The sequence below is a fragment of the Physeter macrocephalus genome, chromosome 20, assembly GCF_002837175.3.
Source record: "Physeter macrocephalus isolate SW-GA chromosome 20, ASM283717v5, whole genome shotgun sequence".
NCBI classification, from domain to species: Eukaryota; Metazoa; Chordata; class Mammalia; order Artiodactyla; family Physeteridae; genus Physeter; species Physeter macrocephalus.
The window spans coordinates 77,035,254-77,062,090 of NC_041233.1; the positions used below are offsets into that span (position 1 = coordinate 77,035,254).

General features: G+C 54.5%; 1 protein-coding gene across 13 annotated transcripts in view; it reads right to left on the reverse strand.

Annotated features, from left to right (window-relative positions):
* EEF1AKMT2 (EEF1A lysine methyltransferase 2) overlaps positions 1-26,837 on the reverse strand; it is a 202,441-nt gene that overhangs the window by 120,204 nt on the left and 55,400 nt on the right. For 10 of the 13 annotated variants that reach the window (XR_008616169.1, XR_008616175.1, XR_008616173.1 and 7 more), the window contains exon 1: positions 6,499-6,681. Coding sequence is in view for 4 of the 13 variants with exons in the window: in XM_055081116.1 (XP_054937091.1) it covers positions 6,499-6,576 (78 nt within the window). In the remaining 9 variants the exon portion in view is untranslated. Of the gene's footprint in view, positions 1-6,498; positions 6,763-26,837 lie in introns of those variants that run through there. The other 3 variants (XR_008616176.1, XR_008616178.1, XM_055081113.1) reach the window with 1 other exon arrangement.

Consider the following 26,837-nt stretch of genomic DNA (forward strand, 5'->3'; position numbering starts at 1 on the left):
ATCCGGCCTCACTCACGCGGCTCGGGACCGGCCGAGCTGCCGCCTCCGGGTTTTCGCTCCGCGGCTGGTTCCTGTCACGTGGCCTCCCTGGCGGCCTTCCCCAACCTTCCCGGCCGAACGCTGCCCTCCCCACCGCGCGCTTCTCCACGTGGCCTCGTTTAACGCCTTCCCCGTGTGCATCGGTTTGTCTGCTTCTCTGCTCAGCTCCGCTCCCCCCACATCAAGCTCCTCGAGGCTGCTGTCCTGTCCCCGATATTCCCGGCACAGCGCAGGCGCCACGTGACTCTGTTGACTGACCGCTATGCCCACCGGTCAGCCCAAGTTTGTCTCGCTCTTGTTGCCACACGCCTGGCGAACGCAGGGCCGACAGAAAAGGATTTTCACCGGACAGGATCTGCCGCCTCCCCAAATCTCTGGGCTCGTGCCAAGTCAAGACTCGGCGGAGGAGCGGAGAGAGCACCAGACAAAGCTGGGGTCGACCCCCGGGCCGCCTGGGCTCCCCACGCGGCCTCTGACTCTGCACCCAGGGGCGCACGTGGACGGGCCATCCTCGCACGGAGATCTTACAACTCGAAGGAACACCTTCTCCCTGTCCCCTGGCTTGGGTAAGCCCCACGACCGCTCCCCTCATTGAGCGTGTGAAACCGCACGGCCTGGTGGTGCACCCCCTTCTTCTGCTGGCAGCACCCCAGTTTTGCACTGGGACTCCTCCCCTCCCTCACCAGACAGTGTCTTGGTGGAACTGTGCCTCCATCCCCCCTGGCACGGGGTGGGTGTGGCCCACCAGACGCTCCTGCTCCGGGGCTCCGACTCCTGGACCGGGGGCGTTGGGGGGTGGGGTGGGGTGCAGGCTGGCTCACCCCGCGGGGAGGCCCCGAGCCTGCCACAAGCCGCCTCCAACATCCTTCCGGCTACCCTGTCCCTGCCCTTTCTGGGGCTTCACTCACCAACTCCTCTCCCATATCTCCCTCAATCGCTCCAGGGAATTCTCTTCTGGTGTAAATCAGTGGGAGACAGTCTCAGCTGCTTACAACTGAGGAACCCTGGCCAATTTCGTGCCGGACTCCAAGAGGCTCATGGTGAAGTAGGCCGTGGCTCAGCTACTTGAAGGAATATCATGCAACTGCCCAAAGTGATGTTTGGGCAGAGGCTTCTAGTGCCAGGAGGAAATATAATTTATAAGTTAAAACTGCTTAACTAAAAAGACATAAGAAAACCTGCCAAACTATGTATAGCGCAGTGTAGTTCCCTTCCCCCCACCCTCCCACCCCGCCTGAAATGCAGCTTTTTCCTCTTTCTTGTCCTTCATCCTCTTCGTGACGCTCAATTCACACTGGTCTGTGTGTGTAGACAAATTCCATCAAAATAATTATGGAGAAATGCTGACTGATAGGACAGCAGCAATTTTAAGGTCAAACATAAGGCCTGAAATAGGCATGAGCTATAACTACTTCCCCCTGGGGCTTCCCGCCTCCTGTTGGGGTAAAGACAAAAAAAAAAAAAAAAAAAAAAAGATGGGATCAGGCCCCCATGTTGCTTCCTGAGTCCCGTCCATGAGCTGGGCATAGTCAACAGCTTCCCAGGGTGTTAGGCCCCAGGCACACTCTGGCTGCCGGCCCGTTTCCCGGGGCCCAACGGCGAGGTTCCCACTGGGCACCAAGTTGTCCGGGGCTGCTCTGTTCCCACTGGTTTGTGCCATTCTGCAGCCAGCCTCCCTGACCCTTTGGGCCCTCTGCACTCCCAGTGGGAAGGATGAGCCAATCACTACGTGGACGATGTGGTGAGGCCAACAGGCCTCAGGGGAAACTCTCACCATCTGAGGTTTCACAAGACACTCAGCATTCGCACACAAGTGCACGCCCAAGCCCTGGCTGGGGTCTGCAGTGCAACAGAACAATAAGCACGGCTCCCCGGGATATTTCTCCTCCTCCAAAGCCTCTGTTCCTGAGCCTCCCCCAGGGCAGAGCCTGGTGTCTGGGAGACTCCTTGGATCACCAGAGAACGTTTTGGAATCAGATCTTCCATAGGAAAGGCAAAAGCTGGAAATCAAATTGAGGCTCCGGGGGCCATCTGTCTGACTAAGTAACGCAAGAAACCCTGACTTAAATAAAGACACAATTCAGGTCATTATTTAAAGAGGAACTAGCTCAGACAGAAAACAGCCGAGCTCATCTCTGGCCACAATCATGCTTCTTCATAACTTTCTTCTGTAGACTACCGACTACAGCAATCACATCACTTTTCCTTCTCCTGACGCAGCGCTACAGGGAACCACAGGGCCACGCAGAACAGGCCCACGCTCACGCACTTGAGGGGAACAAGTGGGGCACCGCAGCCTCTGGAAGGGAACAGGGTGAGACCTTGGCAGTAGGACGCAGGAGGCAGAGCCAGGCCCGAGAAGGAGGAGAAGCTGAGGAGGGAGAGGCGCCCTTAGGTGGAGGCCCTCGAAGGTGCCGATGGAGACAGGGCGGGCAGCCCGGCTCCCCAGGCTGCAGGGTTATTAGCCACGGCAGGGCGGGCCCTGGTGCCCCCGCTCGCCCGGGATGCGGCCGGGGGTGGGGGGAGAGGCAGGGGACTGCCGCGGGCTCTGTGCGCTTCTGGATTCCGGCCAGGGACCCTGGCTGGGGCCGTCGGGCCCAATGCCGACTCCGGGTGAGCGGGAGGGTGAAGACCCTGGGTGCCCAGGCAGCTGGGTGCCAGGCCGGACGCAGTCACTGAACTCTTCTGCCGGGCAAGTCACTTAGCCTTGGCGTCCTAATCTGACAAGCGTGGAAGGAAGGACCTGCTCCCAAAACGGGTGTCTGCTGTGGCCGGAAATACCTTGAGGCTGAGCAAAGTGAGGCAGCCTGGAGCCTCGCTCCGGCCTCCGCCCCCCGCCCTCCCGGGAGCAGTGCACCCCAGCTCCCGCTGGTCTCCAGACTTGAGAGAGGCTGGGAGGCTTGCCGGGGAGAGGAGACTGGGCCTGGCCGGGGAGGAGGGAGAACAGGCCCTTGGCCGGAGCGTGGGCGGGCGGGACAGAGCTGGGGGAACGCAGCCCCGAGGTCAGATGTCCGGGCGGCCTTCCAGCGGCAGCAGCTAATGTTAGCACACTCAGAGGAAGAGCTACTCACAGGGGAAAGGAAGGCGGCTGCGCGGAGTGGGGGAAAGGGGAACCGAGTCACTGCACTCCCCCCACCCCACCCCCGTCCCCCCGGGGGAAGGCAATACTGAGTACTTGTCAGTCCCCTTTCTGTCTGCCCACCTCTCTCAGGAGTAGGGGCAGTCACGTTGTCACCAGCATTTAGCTTTGGGGGAAAGGAGAACAAGAGAACCAGGACGGGGACCCTCAGCAGGCAGGGAGGGGCAGCCAGGGCCCAGGGGGGCCCAAGATTCTCCTCTCCTAGTGTTTCCAAGCCCCCAGGGGACCTTCACCTGCAGTGAAGGCCCCCGCAGTCCTCACTGCGGGGGCCTCTCACTTCCCTAACTCCAAAGCGGCCTGTGGTGATTCATGATTTCTTTTTTAATCTGAACCCCCAATTTCTGTTATCTTCTTAGTCTGATTAGAAAACAAAAGAGAAAAGCTTTTCCATCTTTCCTGTTATTATCTTGATGGTATTTACATGAGGCTGATGTTACCCGTTTAGGAAGCTGAAGCAAAACCCCCATCTTCCTCTCAACCTTGCTGGCTGTTCAGAGCAAATTCTAATCAGTTTATCTTACATTCTGTGGATGTCATCACTAGGCTGGTCTTATTTAGGGTCTTTCTTTGGTTGTTTACAGCCGTGCCTCTCCCCAGGGCCTAGCGGATTCCAGGACGACAGCCTCAGGAGCCGGGTAGGGGCGGGCGTGAGGGCCTTGGTGGGTGAACAGGGCCTGGACTTGAAGCCTGCGTCCTGGCACCCTGCTCGCCAGCTGCGTGACCTGGGCCCTCTGTCCCCTGGGCTCTCTGTTTCCTGCCTGTATAGCAGGTAGAGATGGACGAGTCCCCACCCCTCAGCAGGCTGGGGGAGGCTCCGGGAGAGGCAGGGGTGACGGCACCTCTGCAGGCCCCACACAGACTACGCCCCCATCCTCGCGCTTTGCCTTCACCGTGCTTCCACTTGCACCGTGAGAGCAGAACCAGGCCAGACCTGTAACGTGCTGACAAGCTGTGATGCACCCACCAACTGACACAGGAGAAGGCTGCTCTCCAAAGGCGGCTGCTGCCCACAGCTGGCCTGCCCACCCGGGAGTCCAGGGGAGGGAAGAAGAGAAGGAACACGGAAGGTGGTGACTTTCCAGGAAGGGGAGGGGCGTGGGAAGAAAGGCCAGACCCCGACCCGTGAAGCCACCGAGCCCCCTTCAATGGCCGTGTGCTTCCCTTGGCTTTCTCTCCTTTTTCTTTTCTGAGAAGATGAGTTTTCCTTCCCCGACTGGGGCTGGAAGGCCGCGCTCCTCCTGGCGAGGGCTCAGGCCCTGTCTCTTTGAAGACCGGCTCAGCTGACCACGGGCCCACGGGCCCTGGACCCAGCTCCCCGGCCAAGCCCAGGCAGGCCCACCCCCAGATGGAAGCAAGTTCAGCGGTGGCAACTGAGGCAAACAGCACAGCTGGAGCCAGAGGGGGCCTCCCTTGGGTCCTCCAGGAGGCCCTCACCCTGAGAGCCGTTGCTTTTTCAGTCAGAGCTACTCTACACGAGTGCTTTAATTTCAGCGGAAAAACACCCACCAACCACAGAAAACAGAGCAACTCATACCTGCACCCCCTCAGCCGTGAACTCGAGCAGCAGAGAAGGGACCGCACGATGTCGAGCTGAGAAGCTGGGCTACAGGAACCCGCATTCACTCGCCCCGAAATGTCCCCTGAGCACCTGCCACGCACTAGGTCCCGGGGTCGGGCACCGGGTACTCGGCAAAAGGAGAAAGAGCGACAAAGGCCCTTGCCTCGTGAAGCTCACGTTCTGGGGCGGGAGTCATCCAGTGAACGGGATCAAAGTGTTAGAAAGTGGTTAAGCACCTTGGAAAGAAAAGGACAGGGGAAAGGGGACAGGCAGTACATGGGGGTACTGTGGAATTAGATTTTAGGCCAAGTGGCCAAAGAAAAGGAGGGAGGGAGAGAGTCCTGCTAAAGGGGAGCGTTCCAGGCCGGGCAAGAAGTGCACAAGCCCTGAGGCATGTAGAGCAGGGAGGCCGGCGTGGCCTGAACAGAGTCAGTGGCGGAGAGCGGCGGAGACAGAGCACAGCGGTCACGGGGGCCAGAGTACACCGGACCTCATACATCCCGGGAGGAGTCTGGTGTTTGCTCAGCCTGAGACGGGAAGCCTGTGGAAGGCTCTGAGCAGAGGTGGGACGGTCTGACTTGCATTCCCTCTGGCTGCTGGGTAATGCAAACAGGCTAAAGGAGCCAGAAGCGGGGGCCCGTTCCCAAAAGCATCTAGATGAGAGAGTACGCAGGAGGGACCAGAGCAGCAGCAGTGGGGACGATGAGAGAGAATCTACTGACAGATGTATATTCAACACAGATTGCAGAGGAAGGAGTGATGGGCAGAGACCCTACTTGTCTTACGGAATTCCTTCAGCCCGAGGTGCTCCGTGAAGGCCTGTGGAGTGGACACAGGTCTTGGTGGCTTTCACAAGCTCTTACAAGGACCTAAGACCCACCTGCCTGCTCTCGACCTGGGTGGTGGGGTAAGATTGGGGGAGAAAGCCCACTAGGTGCTAGCGTGGGGTCTCATGAGGGGCTGTGAAGGGCGCCAGGAGGGGCGCTGGGTGACATGACCCTGGACAGTGCCCCCATCCCTGACCACAGAAGCAGCAGAGAGGCCCTGGGACGTACCCACATGCAAAACCCCACACAAAAGTGTTTATGCCCGGGTGGGACTGCCTTCAGCTCCCTCTGCAGGGGAGCAGCCCACCCTCTTCTGAGGAATTAGGGCTAGAAGGAGGGTGAGGAGGCCAGCCATGTTGTTCTCGGCCTAAGAAGGCCGGCTGTCTGCCTCTCTGGCCAGGCTCACCAGGCCACTTGGTCCGAGGACCACCCTTGCGGAGGGCAGCCGCCACCAGGCCCACCACCTTGGCCGCCAGGCCGCGCCTTCTTTCTCCACCATCCCCCACTCTGGGCATTCCTGCGGCGGCAGCTCTCGCTCATGCTGACCGCCCTTTGGAGGCCCGGCCTTATCTCCGTACCGCCCCGCCTTCTGGAAACTACCTCCCTGACCGGGTGGAGACCAGAAGGAATGCGGGTCTCAGCCCGGCAGGGGCGGCAGAAGCACGCTTGGTATTATTCACCAGGGTGCTGGCCTGCCCTCCCCGCTCGCCAGAGGACTCAAATCTGGGCTGGCTACTTCTGGTGAGGGCGAAGCCGGGCTCCGGGTGACTCTGCTCCGCTGCCCCACCTGCCACGGCTCCCAGAGCTCTGCTTGCGGGCCCTCTGGGCACATCTGCTAAGCCCTCTTGCTCAGTCCACAGCCCCACCTGGATATCGGGCCTCCAAAGGGTCACCTTTGGAGAAGCCAAAGAGAAGCCAGGCCACCGGGTGCTTACCAGCTCAGGGCTGAAGGTCCTGCACGCTACGGGGTCAGCTCCCTGCTTGTCGAGGCTTCGACTTAGGATCATCACCATGGTAAGGACCTCAGGCACTGGGCGCCAGCCCAGGGTGGGCGCGAGCCATCTTCGGGTGGGCAGACTTGGGCAGAGGCGACCTCCTGGGCGCCGCCCAGATGACGATGTCAGCAGAAACGGCTCCCCATCGGCTGCTCCCCCTCGGGGTGGGGCTCCTCCAGGAAATGGCCAAGTGTGGTCAACTCCCTGGAAAGATAAAAGAAACGCAAAGGGATTCAGGACTGGGGCAGACCAGGGCCCCGAGAGAGCCGCGCCCTCCCCTGCACGCCGGGACCCTGCTGGGGGAACAGAACCGCCTCTCCGCTGCGGGAGGCGTATCCTGGCGGGGGCCACGAAGGCCGGAACGGCCTTCCCGGAGTGTTCACCCACCCGCAGGCCAGCCTTAGGGTGTCCCTAAAGCCAACACCTGGTGGCCACAACAGTGAATCCCAGCTCAGCCCCGTGGCACCTTTAAGACAGATCTCGGGGTCTGGGCTGCTCACAGACTGCTGTCCCCAAAGTGCGCTCAAGCCGTGTGACCTCTTACGCTGAGCTAGCCCTACAGACAGCCCGAGGTCGGCTGAGGTGAGACACCGGCCAACCCTGCAGTCAAAGCCCAAGGGCTTGGCCCTCAGGCAGCCAGCAAGGTGGCTCCGGTTCTCCGCCCAGGTCTGAAGGAAGCCACTGGAAGAACTAGGAGGGTGGGTCCATTTAAAGGCACATACTTCCCATCCTTGGAAGCACCACGATTCCGAAATGACACATTTGCAACACGGGGGGCCTCCGTCCCCTTCCTCAGAATGAGCCAAACCAAGTCATGGCCTGCACACACCCCTCTCAGCTCCTAGCTGTGACGGGACCCTCTCTCATCATCGTTCTACACAGCCCGGAGCATCTCCCCGACCCACCCTCATCTCTCACCAAGCAAAAGCCCAAAGAGTGCAGCCTTCAGTCCAGGTTGGGAAAATCGCTCCTTACAAATTAATTTCTCTGACCCTATTTCCATCCCACCCCTCTGTGGCTACACCTCCAGAGGAAGTCACAGAGATCCAAGGAACCTGAAGAGCATCAGGTTCCATCAAAAAGTAAAAAGTAACGATAACGACAGTAAAGAAATAAATAAATAAAAAGCAGCTCCTAATCTGTAATTAAAATCAAACTGGTCAGTGCAGGAAAATGTTTTAGAATCTGCTGCTCTGTGTAAAAATTAATTGCACCCTGGTATTTACTTGCCATCCAGACTGTAAATCATATTTTCCTGTTTACTTCGATTAGACTTTACAGTGGGTGTTATTGAAATTGCTCAATTACGGGCCAGCTGGCGAGCACAGGAAAATTACCTTCTACTGTTCTTCGAAAACAAGGTTCATCCAAAGTGCAAAAGCAGGGAAGGGAAGGAGGGAAATCAATACATTTTCAAAGGACTGACTGTTCAGGAGGGAGGGCCGGTGGAGTCTCCAGGCTCCCAGGTCACACTGGGAGACCTGACGCAGAGTATCAAAGCCACATCAATCTAGAAGTGAAACGTTCTGACCAAGTATGATCTGCCCCAGCAAAGAATTTCAGATCACTCCTCCGAGTCTGGCCAGAAAGCCAAGCCAGGAATGCCCGCCAGCCCCCTGGACGCTTGGCTTGGGAGCAGGGCGGGCCATGTGAGCAGGAGAGTGCTCCGAGTGGTGCCGTGGACTCCCCCTTCAAGAGGACCCTTTGTGCTGATCAGAGACGGAGATGAGGCCTGATGGAGGCCATCTTCTCTCTAGGTGCAACCTCGATTCAGTTCTGGGGCCGCCAGCCATGACCCCAGGCCCAGGGGTGACCCGCCCTCCCCATTCCCTTCTTCCCTAACAAGGCAGGAGGGTTCAGTGGTTACCAGCTCAGGTCCTGAGCTGGAATCCCAGCTCTTGAAACGTATCGTCTGAGTGACCTTTGCCAAGTTACTTTCTCTCTGAGCCTTGGTTTCCCTTTCCATACAATAGTGACAACAGTGCCTGCCTCAGAAGATGACTGTATCATAAGAAAAGAGAGCTCGGCTTGCTCGGTGAGAAGCCCTAGCTCATCTGAAGAACTGCTCAATAAACAAGTAGCTACGGCCACGAGTTTCATGGGGGAGGCTGTGAGTCCCGATCTTTTCTCAGCAATGGACACCCAAGCATCTGTCCTCTCAAATTTTTTTTAAAAGGGAAATTCCATCAAAACTTTTCAGGGCTTCCCTGGTGGCGCAGTGGTTGAGAGTCCGCCTGCCGATGCAGGGGATGCGGGTTCGTGCCCCGGTCCGGGAAGATCCCACATGCCGCGGAGCGGCTGGGCCCGTGAGCCATGGCTGCTGAGCCTGCGCGACGGGAGCCTGTGCTCCGCAACGGGAGAGGCCACGGCAGTGAGAGGCCCGCGTACCGCAAAAAAAAAAAAAAAAAACTTTTCAAAGCTAAATTCCATCAAGAGAAGACTAGGCTGGGCTTCCTGGGTGGCACAGTGGTTAAGAATCTGCCTGCCAATGCAGGGGACAGGGGTTCGAGCCCTGGTCCGGGAAGATCTCACATGCCACGGAGCAACTAAACCCGTGTGCTACAACTGAGCCTGCACTCTAGAGCCCGCGACCCACAACTACTGAAGCCCGCGCGCCTAGAGCCCGTGCTCCACAACAAGAAGCCACCGCAATGAGAAGCCCGCACACCACAACGAAGAGTAGCCCCCGCTCGCCACAACTAGAGAAAGCCCGCGCGCAGCAACGAAGACCCGACGTAGCCAAAAATAAAAATAAATAAATAAATTTGAAAAAAAGGGGTGGGGGGACTGGCTGTATTATGGCCCATGCCTCTGGTGAAACAGTAGGCAGCCCTTAAGCACGATGCTGTAGAAGTCTTATCGCCACGGAAACACGTTAGCCCATCCGAGGCAGCCGCTGTGTACCAAGCACGAAGCTGGATGGAGGAAGTGGTGCAGGTGTCCCAGCTCTGCTCCCACTGGAGCCCCTACAAAAGGCCAGGTCGCACAGAGGCAGCGTGACTGGTGAATACCAGAGCTCCATATGCTCCTGGAAACTGGGCGGTCAGTAAACATGGCAGGCACTGGAAGGGGGAGGAAGGTCCTGCACAAGCCCTGTCTTCAGGAGTCGTGGAAAGACAGTAATGTGAACACAGGTACCACAGCTGTGGAAGGCAGATGGAGGAGGGGGGCCCTGGGGCTGAGTCATAAACAGACCCCTTTGCACAGGGGCCCATGACATGCAGCACTGCCTGGAGGAGCCCAGGAGTGGGGACAACCCAGACGGCCATCAGCAGGTGACTGGTAACAGAAATCACAGTGTAGCTGTGTAAACAAATACCATGTCACCCTTCCTGCAGTGTTAATGAGACAATTCTAACGGTACAGATATGAAGCACTCTCTAAGATAATGCTGTCAATGAAAACAGCAAGAAGAGGAGTACAGCATGGTCCCAAAACCACGTGGCCCTGGAGTGGGAGAAGGCGCTTTGAGTGTACAGCCTTACACACGGACACGTGCTATTTGAGTATTTCATCCAGTGCATATAACGCCTTTCTGATTATAAAGAAAATAGGCAAGATTTCAGCATGAAGGGGGAAGAGGCACCAGGGAAGAGGGGAGCGTGAGCGTGGGGTGGCAGCCTGGCCTGTACACGGCGGGGGCGGGGGGCAGTGAGCACACTGCTGGCGAGCACGCAGGGCACGTGGAGAGGGGGCTGGAAAGACAGAGTCACACCAGACCAAAGGCTCCGAATGCCAGACTTTATCATGCAGCCATAGGATGCTCCCAAAGGAGCTGGAGTTGGCTGGGTTGATCTGTTGAAAGAGAATGATTTTTTCTGAACCCTGTGCAGCACCTAGCTCGGTGCCTTGACTACAGCAAGAGCTCCACACGTTTCTGGAATCCGGCTAGATGGTAGCAACATCTGAAATGATCCGGGCACATTCTCAGACCCTGTGAGGCAAATCCAGACCATCAGAGCCTGGCAGAATCTGGAATTCCCTGGGATTCCTTTGATCCATGGCATGGGCCTGGCCAAGCTCACTGGGGAATGCCAGTGACCGTCCAGAGACTCGGAGCCCAGTCTGAGAACGGGGCCAGGTACTTCTCAGGGAGAAGCCAAGAACTCGGCCTCTGAGGGACGACTGGGTGCACAGCTCTGCCCAAGGTAAAAAGGAGCTGCCCCAGGGCCCACAGGGGGCAAGGGAAAGGCCTCCTGAGGTCACCTCTGGGGCACAGATCCTGCTCTGGCCTGGTGGGTCTTCTCTTAACCCATGTTAAGAACAGCTTCTATCTACTGAGCACCTACTGTGTACCGGGTGCTTTATATATATCAATACACGACAGACGTAAGTAGGAACAGTGTACAGACAGATGAAGCAACTCACGCAGGGTATCAGGGGTGAGCTCCCGGGCTGTGCTTCCCACTGGTGGTCCACCTGCAGCAAAGCCCCCACCCCTACCTGCCTCTCCATACCAGATGCACCCTTCAAAGCCCCATCGAGCAACTACCACGCAACCCAGCGAGTACACTCCTTGGCATTTACCCCGGAGAAATGCAAGCTTATGTTCACACAAAACCCTGCACATGATTGTCCATAACAGCTTTATTCACAACAGCCAAAACCAGAAAACAACCCAGACGTCCTTCAACGGGGGACTAGCTAAACAAATTGTGGAACAGCATCCCATGGAACGCTCCTCAGCACTAAAAAGGGACGAACTATTGATATCTACCTGGACGAATCTCCAGGGAATTATGCTGAGTGAAAAATCCCAGTCCCCAAAGGTTAATTACTGCATGACTCCATCTACATACCATTCTTGAAATGACAAAATTACAGAAATGAAGACTAGATTAGTAGTTGCTGGGGGTTTGAACGGGCGCTTGGGATGGGGGTGAGGGAGCGGGGTGTGGTTATGAAAAGACACCGGCAGGGATCCTTGTGATGGAAATGTTTTGTATCTCGACTGTATCGCATCGGTGTCAATATCCTGCTTGTGATTTGTACTATAGTTTTGCAACGTGTTACTGCTGGGGAAAACTGAGTAAATGGTACACAGGATTTCTATGATTTCTTACAACTACATGTGGATTTACAATGATCTCAAAAGTTAAAACTGTTTTTTCTTCCGGTTTTTCTCAGATAATGGATATACAGCCTTGTGTAAGTTTCAGGTGTACAGCATCATGATCTGACTCACATACATCATGAAACGATGATCTCAATAAGTTTAGTGAACATCCATCATCTCACAGAGGTACAAAGTTAAACAGAAAAAAATTTTTTTCTTACGTCAAAATTTTAAATTTAAAAAGCCCACTCCGTCTATGCATTTGCCAAAACTCACAGAACTAAACACCAAAGAGCGAACCGTACTGCATATACATATAAAATTCTTTTTAAAGAAGGCCACGTGGCAGCCACTGCCTGTACGGGATCGGATGCAATGTGAGGCAAGGAGGCGTGCTAAGGGGCCGGGCAGCCTCCCCCTCACCTCCCAAGCCCCTTAACTTCAGTTTCCTCCTCTTTAAAATGAAAGTGAGAACACCTTTGCTCTGGGGGCTGCTGGGAGAGTCGGGTAAGAAAATGTGTATAAAAGAGCACAGCACAGAGAAGGCCCCAGACACCGGTGCCCACTCCCCAGGGTACACACGGATGGTCAGCAGGCACCAAGTGACACTGCCCGCGGTTAGTGAGAGGCCTCAACCCAGCCCCGTGGCACCCTGGCCCCAAAGCCACCTCCGCCCCCTCCCAGCTGCGTTGCCAGCCCCTGACTCCCTGAGGACCAACTATGGGCTGGGCTCTTCTCATGTCATCTCTCGAATTCCTGTGAACGGGCACTGCTATTAACAGTATTCCCATTTTCCAGATGAGAAGACCAAGGCTCCAGGAAAATACGTCACGCATTTGCCCCAGATCCTACAGCTAGCAGGGGTGAGGGTGAGATCTGAATCCAGGTCTGCCTCCTCAGGACACCGCAGGGACAGGGGACAACTTTACCTTCTCACACGAGTCCTTCCTAACATGAAACTCTCTCGCTTTTGTTCTGCAGTCTTCAATGTGCCTTCAGGCGCCTGCAACCCTCGAACCCAGCTGTCTGATATCACTGTGGCTGAGACTCCCGGCTTCTGGCAAATGGGAACCCTGCCCGGGGCGCGCTAAACGCCTTTATACATGCAAAAAAATTCTGCAAACTCTAAGAGTCTATATAACTCTTCAGAAGATTACAGGAGTTTACCAAACGTTTCTGTCATGCATGAAGAGCCACCCTTTAAAGAAAAGAAACTGACCACGCTGGAACTCGCCCAATTAAACGTTTCCTTCTTTTAATATCCTTATCCTGTGTTTACTACTTGTACAAGTTCGTTTTATAGCAGAAGAATATCTCACCACCCCAACACAGGACTCAGAGCAAAACCTAAACATAACCTTGGCCGCTGACAGTGATTTTCCTGATGGCCCAAGCAAGTCATTCCTTTCAGAGCTTCCATTTCCCCCTCCCATTAAGCAAAGGAAATGGGAGAAAAACAGCAATTCTACAAGGGCTTTGGGAAGGCTGCATGCACTTTTAAACTTTCATAACTTCAGCTGTTGGTGTGACAAAAGCAATCTGTGGGCAGGATCTAGAAGCAAATTTATGAACATTTGGGGAAGGGCATCTTTCAGAGGGTCATGCTGCCTTCTGCCAGATCCTATATGACAAACCCATGGAAGGGTGGAGCGCGCAGAAGAATCCTCTGGTCGCGGTCAAGGTTCACGTCTGCCAAGAGTAGGGACTTAAATCTGTCCGGGGATGCCTTTTGCTTGCTGCTAAGGCATCTGAGTTTAAAGGATAAAAGTTAAAAGCTGCCTAGGAACTTTATCAACAGCCCGTACTTTCCCAGACCGAGCTGACACTGGAAAGAGAGTCTGGAGTTTCAATAAGAGAACATGCCCAGAGAATGTGTTTCCCAGACGGCAGTGGAACATTTAAACTAATTCCCTCGGCCCAGGTTCCCAAGTCTTCAGGTCCTCCTGAAAAATAACTGATCAAAGACAGCTATGCCTTCACCACCTGCAATACACCGACAGAAAAAGAGACAGATGAAACCTCTCAAGTCAATACTTTTAACACCAAGGACATGTTTGATACCAAACATTACTGATTTAAGGAAACTCCACAATAGAGGCAGTAGCCAGCAAAAAATACATTTTTGTTCACCATTTTCCTAGTATCTTCCTGGTCTGTATTTGTGGAAGTAACAGGTGACACGGAGTCTACCTTTTAACAAAGCAGGAATAAAATAAGAACAGCCACAGCAGCAGTGCCAGGCCCCAGGCTTACTGTATCCTCAGAGGAGTCCTACGAGTGGGCACTATTGTTATTCCGTTTTACAGAGGGACAAGCTGAGGTCCAGGCCCAAGGTCACCCAGTTGTAAAGGGTGAAACAGGACTCAAGCCACATGTGCTGAATTCCAAAGTCTTTGCCTGAACCACCAAGCCTTCTACTCCAGGATCTGTAAACTGTGTCCTAATTATCCCATAAGTATTTGATTTCTCAAACTGACCAAAAGCTGAAGCACAGATGCTGGGTTTGCAAGACACCCTTCTCCATAAGCTCTTCCTGTGGTGCCCCAGGCCACACCTCAACCTTCTGGACTTAATGATGAACTGGCACTAGGGGTTCCACTGAGGCAGGGAGTGGGGAAGTGAGAGGGTAGGGGTGAAACATAAAGGCACTGATTCCCATCCCTAACCACACGGAGGGGCAGCCGTGCCGGGTGCCGTGCAGAGGTGAAGTGCCTTCCAGGAAAGCCAGGGTGCCCCCAGGCCTGGGGGATGGTGCTGGCTCCTCGCTACATCAGCCGGAATCTGTGTCCATCGGCTCCCCTCTCCCTGGGGCTCCGCTGCCCCTCCCCCACAGCTCCCCCCCACCCCCGTCCTTCTCCCCAAGCCCATTTCCAGGGTGTTCACGGGGAGCCCGCCCTCCCCACACGTGGCCTGGGTGTGGCCCTGCCTCAGGCCTCCTCTGGTCTCAGCACAGAGCCTGTCACAGCAGGAAGCTGATCGGCGTGTGTTCACCGAGTCAACATCACACCTGGGGAAGAGCGCTGGCCTGGGGCCCGGAAGTCACACTTGCCCTCCACCTCGGTCCTAGATGAGCTGTGGCGCCCTGGGCGAGCGGCAGAACTTTGCTGAGCTTTGTGATCTGTAAGAAGTGAGCCTTGTTCTGCCCCCGCGAGTGGGAAGTCAAGGAAGGAAAGGTCTGTAGAGTGGGGCACCTGAAGGGGGGCCAGGGGCACTGAGGTGAGTCCTTCGGTGAGCACAGTTCGAGCAGAGAGCAGGCCCTGACTCAGCACGTGCGAACTGGCTAACAGAGATCACGTCTTCACAGCTACGGCACGAGTGGCTGGGCAGGGGAACAGAGCATGCTCGCGACTCCTCTGAGCACCTCGCTGGGAGAAGTAGCTGCTGGACAATCAAATCCATCAGTGAGTCTCATGTTCACCCGGGTTCCTGTCTGCATGGGACACGGGAGGAAACTGGGCTCAGAGAGGCAGTGCAAGCTGGCTAAACCACACAGCTGACAAGCGGCTGCATCAGACTCTCAGGGGGGCTGTGCAACACTTTCTTGCTGCAAGAATAAAGCATCTGCCGTCCTTAGAGACAGCATGCTGACCCCACCCTTGACTCCTCGTCCCACAGTAAGGTGTGTCCTTGGAGGTGTTTTCTTCAGTAACTGGGGTGAATATACATTCCCTGGACTAGACCTGCAGGTAATCAAAGGCCACCAAAGGCCCACACTCAGGAAAGGACTAGCAGTCACATCACCTGGCTGGAAAGGGACCCACCCCGTGCCCTGGGCGGAACAAAGTGGCCCAGGCTCCCTTATGAGACCGTCTTAATGGAGGGGAAACAGAACAAACAGCAAACGAGATGTTGAACCGAACTGGGAGTCTGTTCTCTGGGACTTTACACAGTCACTCTCACAGTGTTGTAGGGATTTTAAGCAATAACATTTCAAGAGGAGGAGGAGGAAGAACATTATTCAGGGACATGAAAGTGTTGAGACCCAGAGCCAAAACAAATGTGAACATGGGAACGAGACAGCCTGTGTTCCTTCTTGAAACTCAAGCCAACTGCATGCATGACCTGTCAAGAGCTCATTCATCAATGAGAAATAACTGACAGGCAAGTCTCCTATATGCAGTCCTGCAATTCTTGCTACCATTCAAGTCCTTCTAACCTGCCAAACCCTACAAGAGAAGAGTGTCCTATGGACTAGAATCTGCTGAGCAAACTCAAAAGGAAGGAAATGAGGGGTGGGGGGGGAGGAGAACCAGTACTTACTGCGGGAGCGCAGACTAGACACCGCCTTGTCCTCCAGACCAGGATGAGGGAGAGAAGGGGAGAGAGCTGGGGACGGTGAGACACAGCAAGGGCCCCAGAGATAATCTACGGAAATGGTAAGCCACTTAGCCTAAGACGACCACGACCTCTTCTTCAGTCAGACCTATTTACAAGTACAGTGAATTTAATCAAACCACGATTTGAAACCAAAAGAGATGAGGGGTTAAAAAAAAATTAAACAAGAACAAAAATAGAGAAGCCCAAACAAGAGGCAGTGTGGCCTGTGTGAAGACAGCAGGACTTGGGAAACATGGGTTCTGGCCCTGCCTCTGCCACCGAGCAGCTCTGGCCCGTTTGCCAAGTCACTTCCCCCGTCTGGCCTCAGATCCCTCACCTGATGAATGGAAGACCGGGACAGACGGGCTCTGTTCCTGCCTAGCGAGCGTCCACGTGCAGCCATGCATCAGCTGTGTGGCTCAGCCAGGCCACACTGCCTCTCTGAGCCTCAGTGTCCTCACCTGTGACGTGCAAATGGGAACCCGAGGGAGGGTGAGACTCAGTCATGGAAGGTGCTGCGCGAGCTGCGAGAGGGTGGGAAGGGCTGATGATGCCCGTCCTGCACAACTGCTCTGGTGGCCGTGTGTCAGCTGGCCTTCCCAGTCCTGCCCAGACCTGACCTCCAGGGTTCAAGGTCGCAGGAGACCAGACAAGAGCAAAGGCCAAATTCTCACTGGCTGCCATCATGAGCCTCAGCCGTGGCCTTCCGTATGGCCGAGTGGAGAGTGGGAAGCCACCCTCATATTCCTTCGGGGCAGGTAACCGGGAGGTGGGGTTGCCCCCCTCTGTGCATTCTCCAAACTCAGTCCTTAAGCACACCAGGGTACCCTGGTGTCTTTCAGTGACATTAACAACATTCAGAATTGAGGAGTTTCTCAGAAGGCGGAAGGCGAGGAAGTTAGTCACTTCCCAGTTTTCACACCTTCATCTCCTACCTCCTGCTACAAAAACAGCCCCTTCCTTTGCAAAATGTTTATGGACTTTAGGGCCCAGAGACAGCAACGTTCTCTCCCTCCTGCGGGATGATCTTCCCTCAGCCAGGCTGCACGCTCGCTGCATGCCGTGGGGCCCCAGGAGCCCCTCGGGCGGGGGAGCGCCCCCGTCCTGCCCGGCCACACACCAGCGCTGCCCTCACAGAAGCCCCGGGCTGCTGCGCGGGGAGAATGGAGCCTCCCGGCAGCTGGCACCGGGGACACGGCTGGGAGGCAGCCTCTCTTCATCTCAGGGACCTGGGGGCTGGTGGCCTCACACGGTGACCCAAGTATCACACTGAAACACAGGCGGTGACGCAGGAGGGGACCAGGAGCTCTGTAAGAACTGTGAGGGACACGAGAACCAGGTTTCCCCATCTGCCACCCACTCGGAGGTCACACCCGGACCTCATCTCGCAGACCAGGACTTCACCCTCCTGATCCGACCGATTTTACAGGGTCTGGTATAGAAATTAATCAGCCGGGCTAACCAATCTACACTGAGGCTTCCGCCTTCTCCCCTGCCCCCCACAAGGCCAGCTGCACCGCACGGTCAAGGACGCTGTCATCTGCCAAAACAAAACTCTTCGGAGAGACTGCCAGACAGGTCCGTCGTAGCGACAGGTACCCCTGAGCTCCGGGGCACCTCTCAGTCAAATTCCCAAAGCCATCTCTCTGGTGCCTCCCAGGGGGCTTCCGAAGGGCGGGACAAACTCTACTAAGATGACTCTGACATCAGCTGCAGCATGGTGGCAAAGGAGCCACTCTATGTGTAACAACGGCCATCTGCCTGCAGAAGGGCCTCAACGGCACCAGACTGTTGACTCTTTAGGAGGAGAAAGAGGCTCCTGTAAGAAGGGCTGCCCTGAGGTCCTAATTCAAAGCAAAGCCCAGAGATTCGGCTCTGAATTACTTAGCACTGTTCAGGGACCGAACAGAAGGAGCTTGGGAGCAGCTGCGTGTGGGTCTTGAGCTCCTGCTTTACCTTCTGGCAGAGCGTGTGGGCAGGAGAAGGGAGGGGCGCCTCGTTTGCAAACCCATCTCCACTTCCTCTAAGCATCCTGGATATGACAACCCCGGCCTCCCGGGCTCAGAGCAAAGATCTTGAGGGGGTTAAAGAGGAAACGATATGGCCAACCAGATTCAAGCCCTGCTGAACTCCTCCAGAGCCTTGGCGGGGTAGGGGGGTGGTGGTAATCTTGACAGCTCTAAGTGAGACTCAAAACACCCTCAGAGAGTTATCTTCCAGGGGTGAGCAGATCATCGTCATCGGAAATGGCCCGGGCCCCAGAAGAAACAGAGGTTCACTCCATTGTTTGTCCACAACGTATCCCAAAGTACCTGAAAAACCACCAAATGTGCCAGTGGCCGCTGCAGTTGTCGTGTTATCGTCCTTGTCCTCTAGGGGAGCCATCGGAACCGAGTTTTGGTGCAGGCTTGTCTTGCCCCTCAGGAAGCTCATTTCACTAAGTCAGCAGCAAAACTCTACAGCTCGGCCTCGGAGCACCTCCCAAACCCACCAGCGAGCTGGCCTTCGCCTCGCCTGGAAGGGGCCTCACCCTGGTCAGGAGCCTCATCTGGAGGAGTTACCAAACGTGCGAGAGCAGGAAGGCTACATCTGAAACGGGTAACACCAGCCTCCTCGACCAGGAGTAAGCCCGGGGGAGGTGGGCATAAACTATCAACGTTCTCAGAGTTAACAATAACGATAACAAAGTTAAAAAAAAAAAAAAAAAAAAAAGCTGTCAGAGTGAATAAGGGGACAAGATGAGAATGGATGAAATTTAACAGGTACTGGTCAGGGGCCAGCATTTGGACACCAAAACCAAGTTTCAGGCGTGCTAGTGAATAGTTAACAGCAGGCTGCCCTCCCTGAAAAGCCTGACAGGACAGGAGTTGTGCACAAAAGCATATGTAAGCCACAGGCCCTCCGCCCAGGGAAGTAAAAATTATTAACTGATGCATGAGTGAAATGAAAAGTAAAATAAAATGCACTAAGAGGCAGAGAACATTTTAAAAGACAAATAACACGACATCGTAACAGGGCTTTTTCTACGGTTCAAAAACGAGCATCGCAACCTTGATGGGGTGGGTGCAAAGCCATGCTGGGATCTCCTCCTCCCAGTCCTTGGCGGGTATCCTTCCCGGGCAGATTCTTGCTCACATCAATTATTAATAAATCAACAAAACACTTGCTAGAGCCCTGACGTTCATGAAGCACAAAGCCTGGCAAGTGGCTGGAAGGGGCATCCACGTCCACAAGGCCCCAGCAGACAGGGCTGGCAAAGCTGCTCTGCAGGCCCCTGCTGTGGCCTTGGCTGGCCGCTGTGAGTGGTGGGAAGGTCAGAGCCTGGCACAGGTGCCCAAGGAGCAGTCCCTCCGAACAATGCTGACCACAGCCCTGGGTGAGTGGTGTTCCACGAGCCCACAGTGGGTCCCCTTCCTTAGAGGGGCCAGTGATGGGAGGCAGCACCAGAATGAAACACTTTCTCCCCCAAATCCTCAGCAGAACCCAATTTAAACGTCACTTGCCTTCCACAAAGAGGAACAAGGCAACTTCTAGAGAGAGGAAGCAAAACATAATTTGGGCAAAATGTCTCTGTGCCATTCTACTGTCACCCTGGAGGCTCTCCTCTTGAACCTCAGGACCCTCAGCTGCCAAATTAACCTGCCCTACAGATAAGCCTGCTTGGGTGCAGAAAAAATATGCACCGTCAGCACAGATAGGACAGAAAGCAACTTAACTGCCTAACAGTAAGGACAGGATAAACAAATGTCCCAACATCCATGCAAAGGACAAAATGCAGCTTTTCAAAAGGCTTGATAGGTGCCAATAGGAAACCATCTTCCAGTCTAGAGTTAAGGGAAAAAGCAAAGACAGACAGTGGACATAGTAAGCTCCCATTTGGGTAAAACTAAATAAATGTAACAATAATACAGAAGGATACAAAGGAAACTTAACATCAAGAATCTTCAGGGAGAGGAAGTGGGTTGCTGAGAACAAAGGGGAGAGGACACTCTTCAAGGAATACCATTTTGTACGTTTTGCATTTTGAAGGTAGGACCTATGCAAAAAATACCCAAATTTTTAAACATCAAAATTATATATAGATATGCTTGCACATCAATGGAATCCCTCCGGGAGAACAAAGAAGAAGGCAACAGGAGTTCTTCCAGAGACAGAAGTAGAGGCACATATATGAGGGACAGGGATGGGGGAGAGTTACTTTTTACAGCTGAGTTTGTAACAAGCGCATATATTGCCTATTCTTAAAAATTAATTTACACACACAGAGCTGCTTATAGTTCCCCAAACACCCCACGCCATTCCACACGTCCAGACCTTCGCTCACAGTGGACCCTCTGGCTAGAACTTGCTCCCTGCTTCCCCCTGCTCCCCTCTCAGCCTCTTCAGCCTCCAGCTGAGCTAACTACTCTCAGCTTTTAGACTCAGCTCAGGTGTCTCCTCCTCCAGGAAGGCCTCGCCCACACTGCAGAGCACGAATCAAAGGAGCGGGAAGTGAACTGGCAGCGCGTCCGTCTCCCCCACTGACTGCGGCCTTCGGGAGGGCGCGGACCCAACCACGGTCCCCTGAGTCCCAGGACCTGGCATGAAGAACAGCTCTCAGGGAATGTTTGCTGAACCAAAGAACACATTCGCTACATTAAGTCAGTTCTCAACTTTCCTGATGCCAAAAGCTATTGAAACCTCTCTTGCTTGTGGGGCTCCCCACAGCTATCAAAATTGTGCTGTTAACACTAATTCGAAGCATCACACCTCCTGGTCCACGGAGGGGCTGGGCTCAAAGCTGTCTGGGTTCCACAGCAGCACAGCACAAGCAGAACCTGTGGTTGGCACAAAATCACTCCGTCTGATGCCACTCACCTCCTGGAAACTTGCAAATACTCATCAGAGGCTCCTTGCTTGGGCGGGCAGGTGGCCGGACCTTCCAAAGCTGTCTGGGTTCCACAGCAGCACAGCACAAGCAGAACCTGTGGTTGGCACAAAATCACTCCGTCTGATGCCACTCACCTCCTGGAAACTTGCAAATACTCATCAGAGGCTCCTTGCTTGGGCGGGCGGGCGGGCAGGTGGCCGGACCTTCGCACTCCCAATCCCAGGAAAATCTCAGCCCCGGGTGTTCCCTATGGTTTTGTTTCCCAAGTTCAGCCTTTAGGAGAAAGCACCTGGCTGCCCTCAGGGCTTGCTGGGAGGCAGCACCCCTATAGGCCGGTGTCCCCTGAGAAGGAGGAGGGCCAAGGTCCTGGCAGCCTGCACAGTGAGCAAGATGGGGTCGAGGGGCAGGCTCATCCGGGACAAGTCAAGTGTGCATGTGATGCTGTGCTCCTGAACAAAGGGTATCTTCTCCGAGGGACTTTAGTTCAACAGGCAGATCCTGTGCACACCCTGCGCTGTGTTTCTCTCGTCATTTCCTCATGGTACCAGAGCCCCAGCCCAAGTCCAACACTCCCCGGGCTGGCTGTACCAGGGGCTGAGGGAAGAAGGCAGGTGTACCAACCAAGTTCACACAAACCACCAAGTGTTCAAACAGGTATACCGCAAGGCACAACGAGTGCCAGGGGAGGATGCAGGCTATGGGACAGGAGTGAGCTGCGACCCCAAGCAGGGAGGTAAAGGTCTGGGGAGGGGTCCTAGAGAAGGTGGCATGAGTGTCGGGCTTTGCGGGCAGATAGGAGTTCAACAGCTGGAGACAGGGCGAGGGCCTCCCCGGAGGAAGCCCATCGGTGACGCGTCCAGCACCCCAGGGAGCTGGGGAGCCAGGAGGTGAGGCCCCTTCCCAGATTCGGGTGGAAGCAGCCCCGTGCCGCCCAGTCGGGCGCGTGTCCGGCTGATGCCCGCGCCCCTCACAAGGCCCTGGAGGGGGGGCTCCGCCATCCAGGGCAGCCTCAGCGGCACCGGCCTCCCCACTCCTGGCCCGGCCCCACCTCGCCCGGCTCCCCTCTAGCTCTTGGGGGGGTCTGCCCCGCCACACCTGTCCTGCTCTGCCTTCTGCCGGTGAGAGCACCAGGCCAACAAGCTGAGCCATAACGGGCACGAACGGGTGCTTTACTCAGCCAAACGGAGCCAGGCGACCCAGGGGATCCTCACAGGGGATCTGGAACCACCCCCCTTCATAAAACGGCAGCATCAAGGTACACAGCCGCAAGACAGTTATTTCCATCTCCCAGTGCACCAACAGCCCCGGCGCTGACCCACACAGCTAACCCAGAATGCCGACAGACAATACAGCAATTGTGTCCTCTCTTGGGAAGGGGGAGTGGCCACGTCCAGCCCCACATGAGAATGTCACGATCGTCTCGGACTCCCGAGCTACAAATATGTGCTCAAGGCATGTGCCGAGCACGCGCTCACCACGTGTTTGCGTGGCTATGAAAGCACAAAAGCACAAGGGCCGATGTGCTTCAGCTGCCGGGGACTGGGTCTGGGGGCGGCAGAGGACAGGGTAACGAAAAAGGAGTCAGAAAAACAGCACAGAAACGCTTCATTCAAAACCATGACTGCTTTACTGTCCCCTAGTTTTTGAGGAGTGGGAGTGGAAGGGGGGACACTCCTTTACAAAGCAAAACTGCAAAGCGAGGCAACACTGGTGACTGCCGTCGCCTCCCAGCTATTCCATCCTAGGCTAAAGGCAGGCGACAGGCAGTGATTTCAGATTCACTCTGGAAAACTGAAAACCAAAAATGAGAGGCAATCAATCTTCGCAGGCGGGCAACCACCGACCACTCAGATCCGTACGGCCTCTGGCTGACGCCGTACGGACGCAGGCACGTCACTGCCGAGCTCTGGGCCTCAGGTGCCCGGTTGTAACAAGAGCTCTTTCACTTCCAGAAGCCCAAGCTGGGATCACCTGTTGGCAGGTAAGAGAAAGAAGGGATAGAGCACTTGATTCCGGGCACGGTTGGTGTCCTAGCTCCCATCACTACATGGGGACACACGTTTCAGAACACCTGAGTCAAAGGGCACCTCAGCCTCAGGACTGATACCTGGAAAGTCGAGCAACACGAAGGGAACAAGCTGCCCAAGAGGAGGCAGGGTTACCCAGCATCTCCATGCCAGGTGTTAGCTCAGCCAAGTGGGGCCTTGCTTTGATGAGAATGGGTACAATAAACCGATGTGGGAAACCAAAGTTCAAAACTCAACATCATCCATGTTGCCTCTTCTGGTATCCGGGGTCCAGATCAAGGGGGTTGAAGGCAGGGGCAGAGAGTGGGTTAGAAAAAAGAATTACCTAAAGGTGGGAAATAAATGTTTCTCCAACTATTACAATGAGAGTCTAAAGATAAACAGCTTCCATAAAAATGGTCGGTGTCTTACTCTGCTGGGGCTGCTCTAACAAAATACCATCGACTGGGTAGCTCATAAACAACATCTATTTCTTGAGGTTCGGGAGACTGGGAAGTCCGAGATCATGGTGCCAACAGACTCAGAGTTGACAGGCTCTTCTTCATTGATGGTCATCTTCTCACTGCATCCTCACATGGCAGAAGGTCTGAGGCCTCTCTCTGGGGTCCCTTTTGTAAGGGTCTAATCCCATTCGCAAGGCCTCCAACTTCATGACTTGGTCACCTTCCCAAAGGCCCCACCTCCTAATACCATCACTTTGGGCTTTAGGTTTCAACATACAAATTTGGGGGGCGGGATACAGACACTCGGTCCATAGCAACTGGAAAATGAAACATCTTTGGACATCTAGGGTCCAGTTTCCCAGAAGATAAGATGCAAAGCTTCGTAAGCGTGTACCTCTGCACAGCAGGAAGTAAAAAGGGAGAGCAGGCTCATACGCAGGGCAGGCATTCGAGTCGCTGGCTGGGACCCAAACCCTTGCCGGGGTAAACTCTGGAGTGTTCGGCGCCTGCTTCAACAATGTGGTTCCAGTGCAGTGGTTCTCAAAGTGTGGTCCCGGAACCAGCGGCAAGCAGCCTCACCTGGGAGCTTGTTAGAGATGCACGGTTTCACTCTCCACCCCACACTGACTGAAGCAGAGACTCTCTGGGTGGAGTCCAGCAATCAGTGTTTTAACAAGCCCTCCAGGTGAGTCTGGTGCCCCCGAAAGTTTGAAAACCAATGTTTTAGTGGATTTGGTACTTAGAACCCTGAAACTTGGGGGGACAATTCTGCAGATGAAGAAACTGGGGTCCATCAAGGTTGAGTCTCTTGCAAAAGACCATGAGGTCTGAAACGGGTGGAAGGTCTAGGCCCCACCCCCAGCCCTTCATCTAGGCCAGGACCTGGGGACCTAAAGATGACCCAGTGCTTGTCCTTAAGGAGTTCCCAGAACCCCCTAGAATGCACTCAAGTACACCGGTGGGGGCGGGGCCTTCGGGGTCCTTTTCAGGAGTCTCAGCGCAGTGGAATCAGGGGGTGGACAAAGCCCCCAGGCGTGGAATGGACTGGCTGGGAGGGGATGAGGAAGCCGATGAGGATGCCACATTTCTGCTGCAGATCAGGGGGGCAGGGGGGCAGGAGGGCTTTCAGGCAGTGAGACTTGTGGCCCACATTTCTCAAATTCAGCAAACAATCCAGAATGACACTAAGAAGCCCAAAGGTTGACAGTGTAGTGAAATGTGTGAGAATCAGAAGAAAAAAAAAATTGTTTGCAGGATATTTGCCGCAAGAGGAGGAAAAAATGGGGTTGAGGAAAAAAATTAAACGAAAGGAGCGACCGATGTTAAATATTCGGAGGAATATGGGAAGAAAAACTCAATTCCTGAAAAAATATAAATTGCCATTTGGAGGCTCTTTACTTCCACTTGCTTCATTTCGTCTCTGTCGAAAAGAATAAGCTAAGAGGCTCTGAGGGGGCTTCCCTGCCGATGAGGATGCCACATTTCTGCTGCAGATCGGGGGGCAGGAGGGCTTTCAGGCAGTGAGACTTGTGGCCCACATTTCTCAAATTCAGCAAACAATCCAGAATGACACTAAGAAGCCCAAAGGTTGACAGTGTAGTGAAATGTGTGAGAATCAGAAGAAAAAAAAAATTGTTTGCAGGATATTTGCCGCAAGAGGAGGAAAAAATGGGGTTGAGGAAAAAAATTAAACGAAAGGAGCGACCGATGTTAAATATTCGGAGGAATATGGGAAGAAAAACTCAATTCCTGAAAAAATATAAATTGCCGTTTGGAGGCTCTTTACTTCCACTTGCTTCATTTCGTCTCTGTCGAAAAGAATAAGCTAAGAGGCTCTGAGAAGCGCGTTCTCATTTACCCTAAGAAATTTTTCTCTTTCAACCACCAGCAGAAGTTATCTACTTGATATGTGGCAGCTAGACTGCCTGTCAAGATAATTCAGAGATTAAATCTTTGTTTTAAAAAAAAAATCCCGCAGCATCTGTTAAAATCATGGAAGCACTTTTGGACTAAGAAGATTAAACTGGGTGAAGCACCTGAGTGACTTTAGTGGGGCCGGGGGACAAAAAGGATCCCCAAGTCACTTGTCATCGCAGGGCAACCGGAATGAACTCTAGGGTGGAGACTGGCTTCCAAAGAGTCAGGCACCTTGTTCGAGGAGCTGACTCCGAGCCGTGTCAGGGGTTACATCGGGAACAGCAAGGGGAAAGCTCCACGCAGATGAACGAAGCACTTCCCCTGCTCTGGGCCCGGCTAACCTCTGTCAGTTTCCTTGCAGGTGGACCAACAGGCCGGATAACGGAGGGAATGACCCTGTGCAAGGGGCATTTCCACCACAGCCCCGCCTTGCACCATACAACCTAGGGGGCCAGAAAACCTGAATCTACCTTCTGAACGTCCTGTCCACTCCAGAGATCTCCAACTCAAATGCCTTCCAGAGCCAAGCAGGGAACAGAAACGAGTGAAACGCGCTGGGTGGAAACTGTGACGCAGAGCAGGGAACGTGGCCCGGCGGGGTGGATGGCTAACACTGCGCGGCTGCAGGGGAAAGCGGGCCCGGGATAATATTAAAGATCTTCTGATGCGTCAGGAAAAGCTGCAAATCTAGACTTCTTTGTACAATCCCACTTTTTAAATGTTGTCTATAAATGCAAAAATGCATAAAGCATCATGGGGGCCAAACCAATCTTGCCCGAGGACCACATCTGGCCCCCAGACCGCGCGTGCACAGCCTCTGGTCTAACGGACACTGACTGTTCAAGCTCTGAAATCGCCCAGACGACTGCGTTACACCTTGGTTTGAAGGGCCCTGTGGATTCGCCCACCCTGAGCACCCCACAGTCACGCATATCCATCTGCAGCACGCCTGGCTCCTTCTGAGTTAGAGGAAGGCCTAAAAAGGACTAGAAAGCACAGACCGTCTGAAATCCTGAGCACATCAAAGCAGCACCACGATACTCCCAATCCCAGACAACGGAGGCCTGCCTTCCCACGCACATGCTTGCAGAGGTGGGCGAGCTGGATGGTTTCCCTGCCTGGCATCCACTCCCCAGGGAGAGCTGCGGCACCACTGCAGGGCCTGGGACCTGCCCCTGTCCTCACCAGGAGAGCTCCCTTCAGACCTCTCGCACAATGGGGGATCGGGGAAGGAAAGGGTTTCCATGCCAAAGTCTTTAAACAAATCCAAGTAAACCCAGCAGATGGAAGAGACGATTCTGGATCTCTGACGCCTACAGATGGCTGGCTTTGGTCGGGTCATCGTGAACAGAACAGATGCTTCCTCCATCACAACTCCTGCACAGAACACAGGATTCTGTTTTGATGACATCTGTGCAAGATATAGAAATGAGAAGGGGGTTTCCTGCCTTTTATTTCAAAACAGCCCTGGACAAACGAAGACATCTTGTACCATAACAACACAGTCAAAGGAAAGCTCCACGAAGTAGGTTTTCTTAAATGTCAACCCACAGAGCAACCTACTTCTCTGCCCACAGGCCATGATAAAAATGCGAGTGGGGGGCTTCCCTGGTGGCGCAGTGGTTGAGAGTCCGCCTGCCGATGCAGGG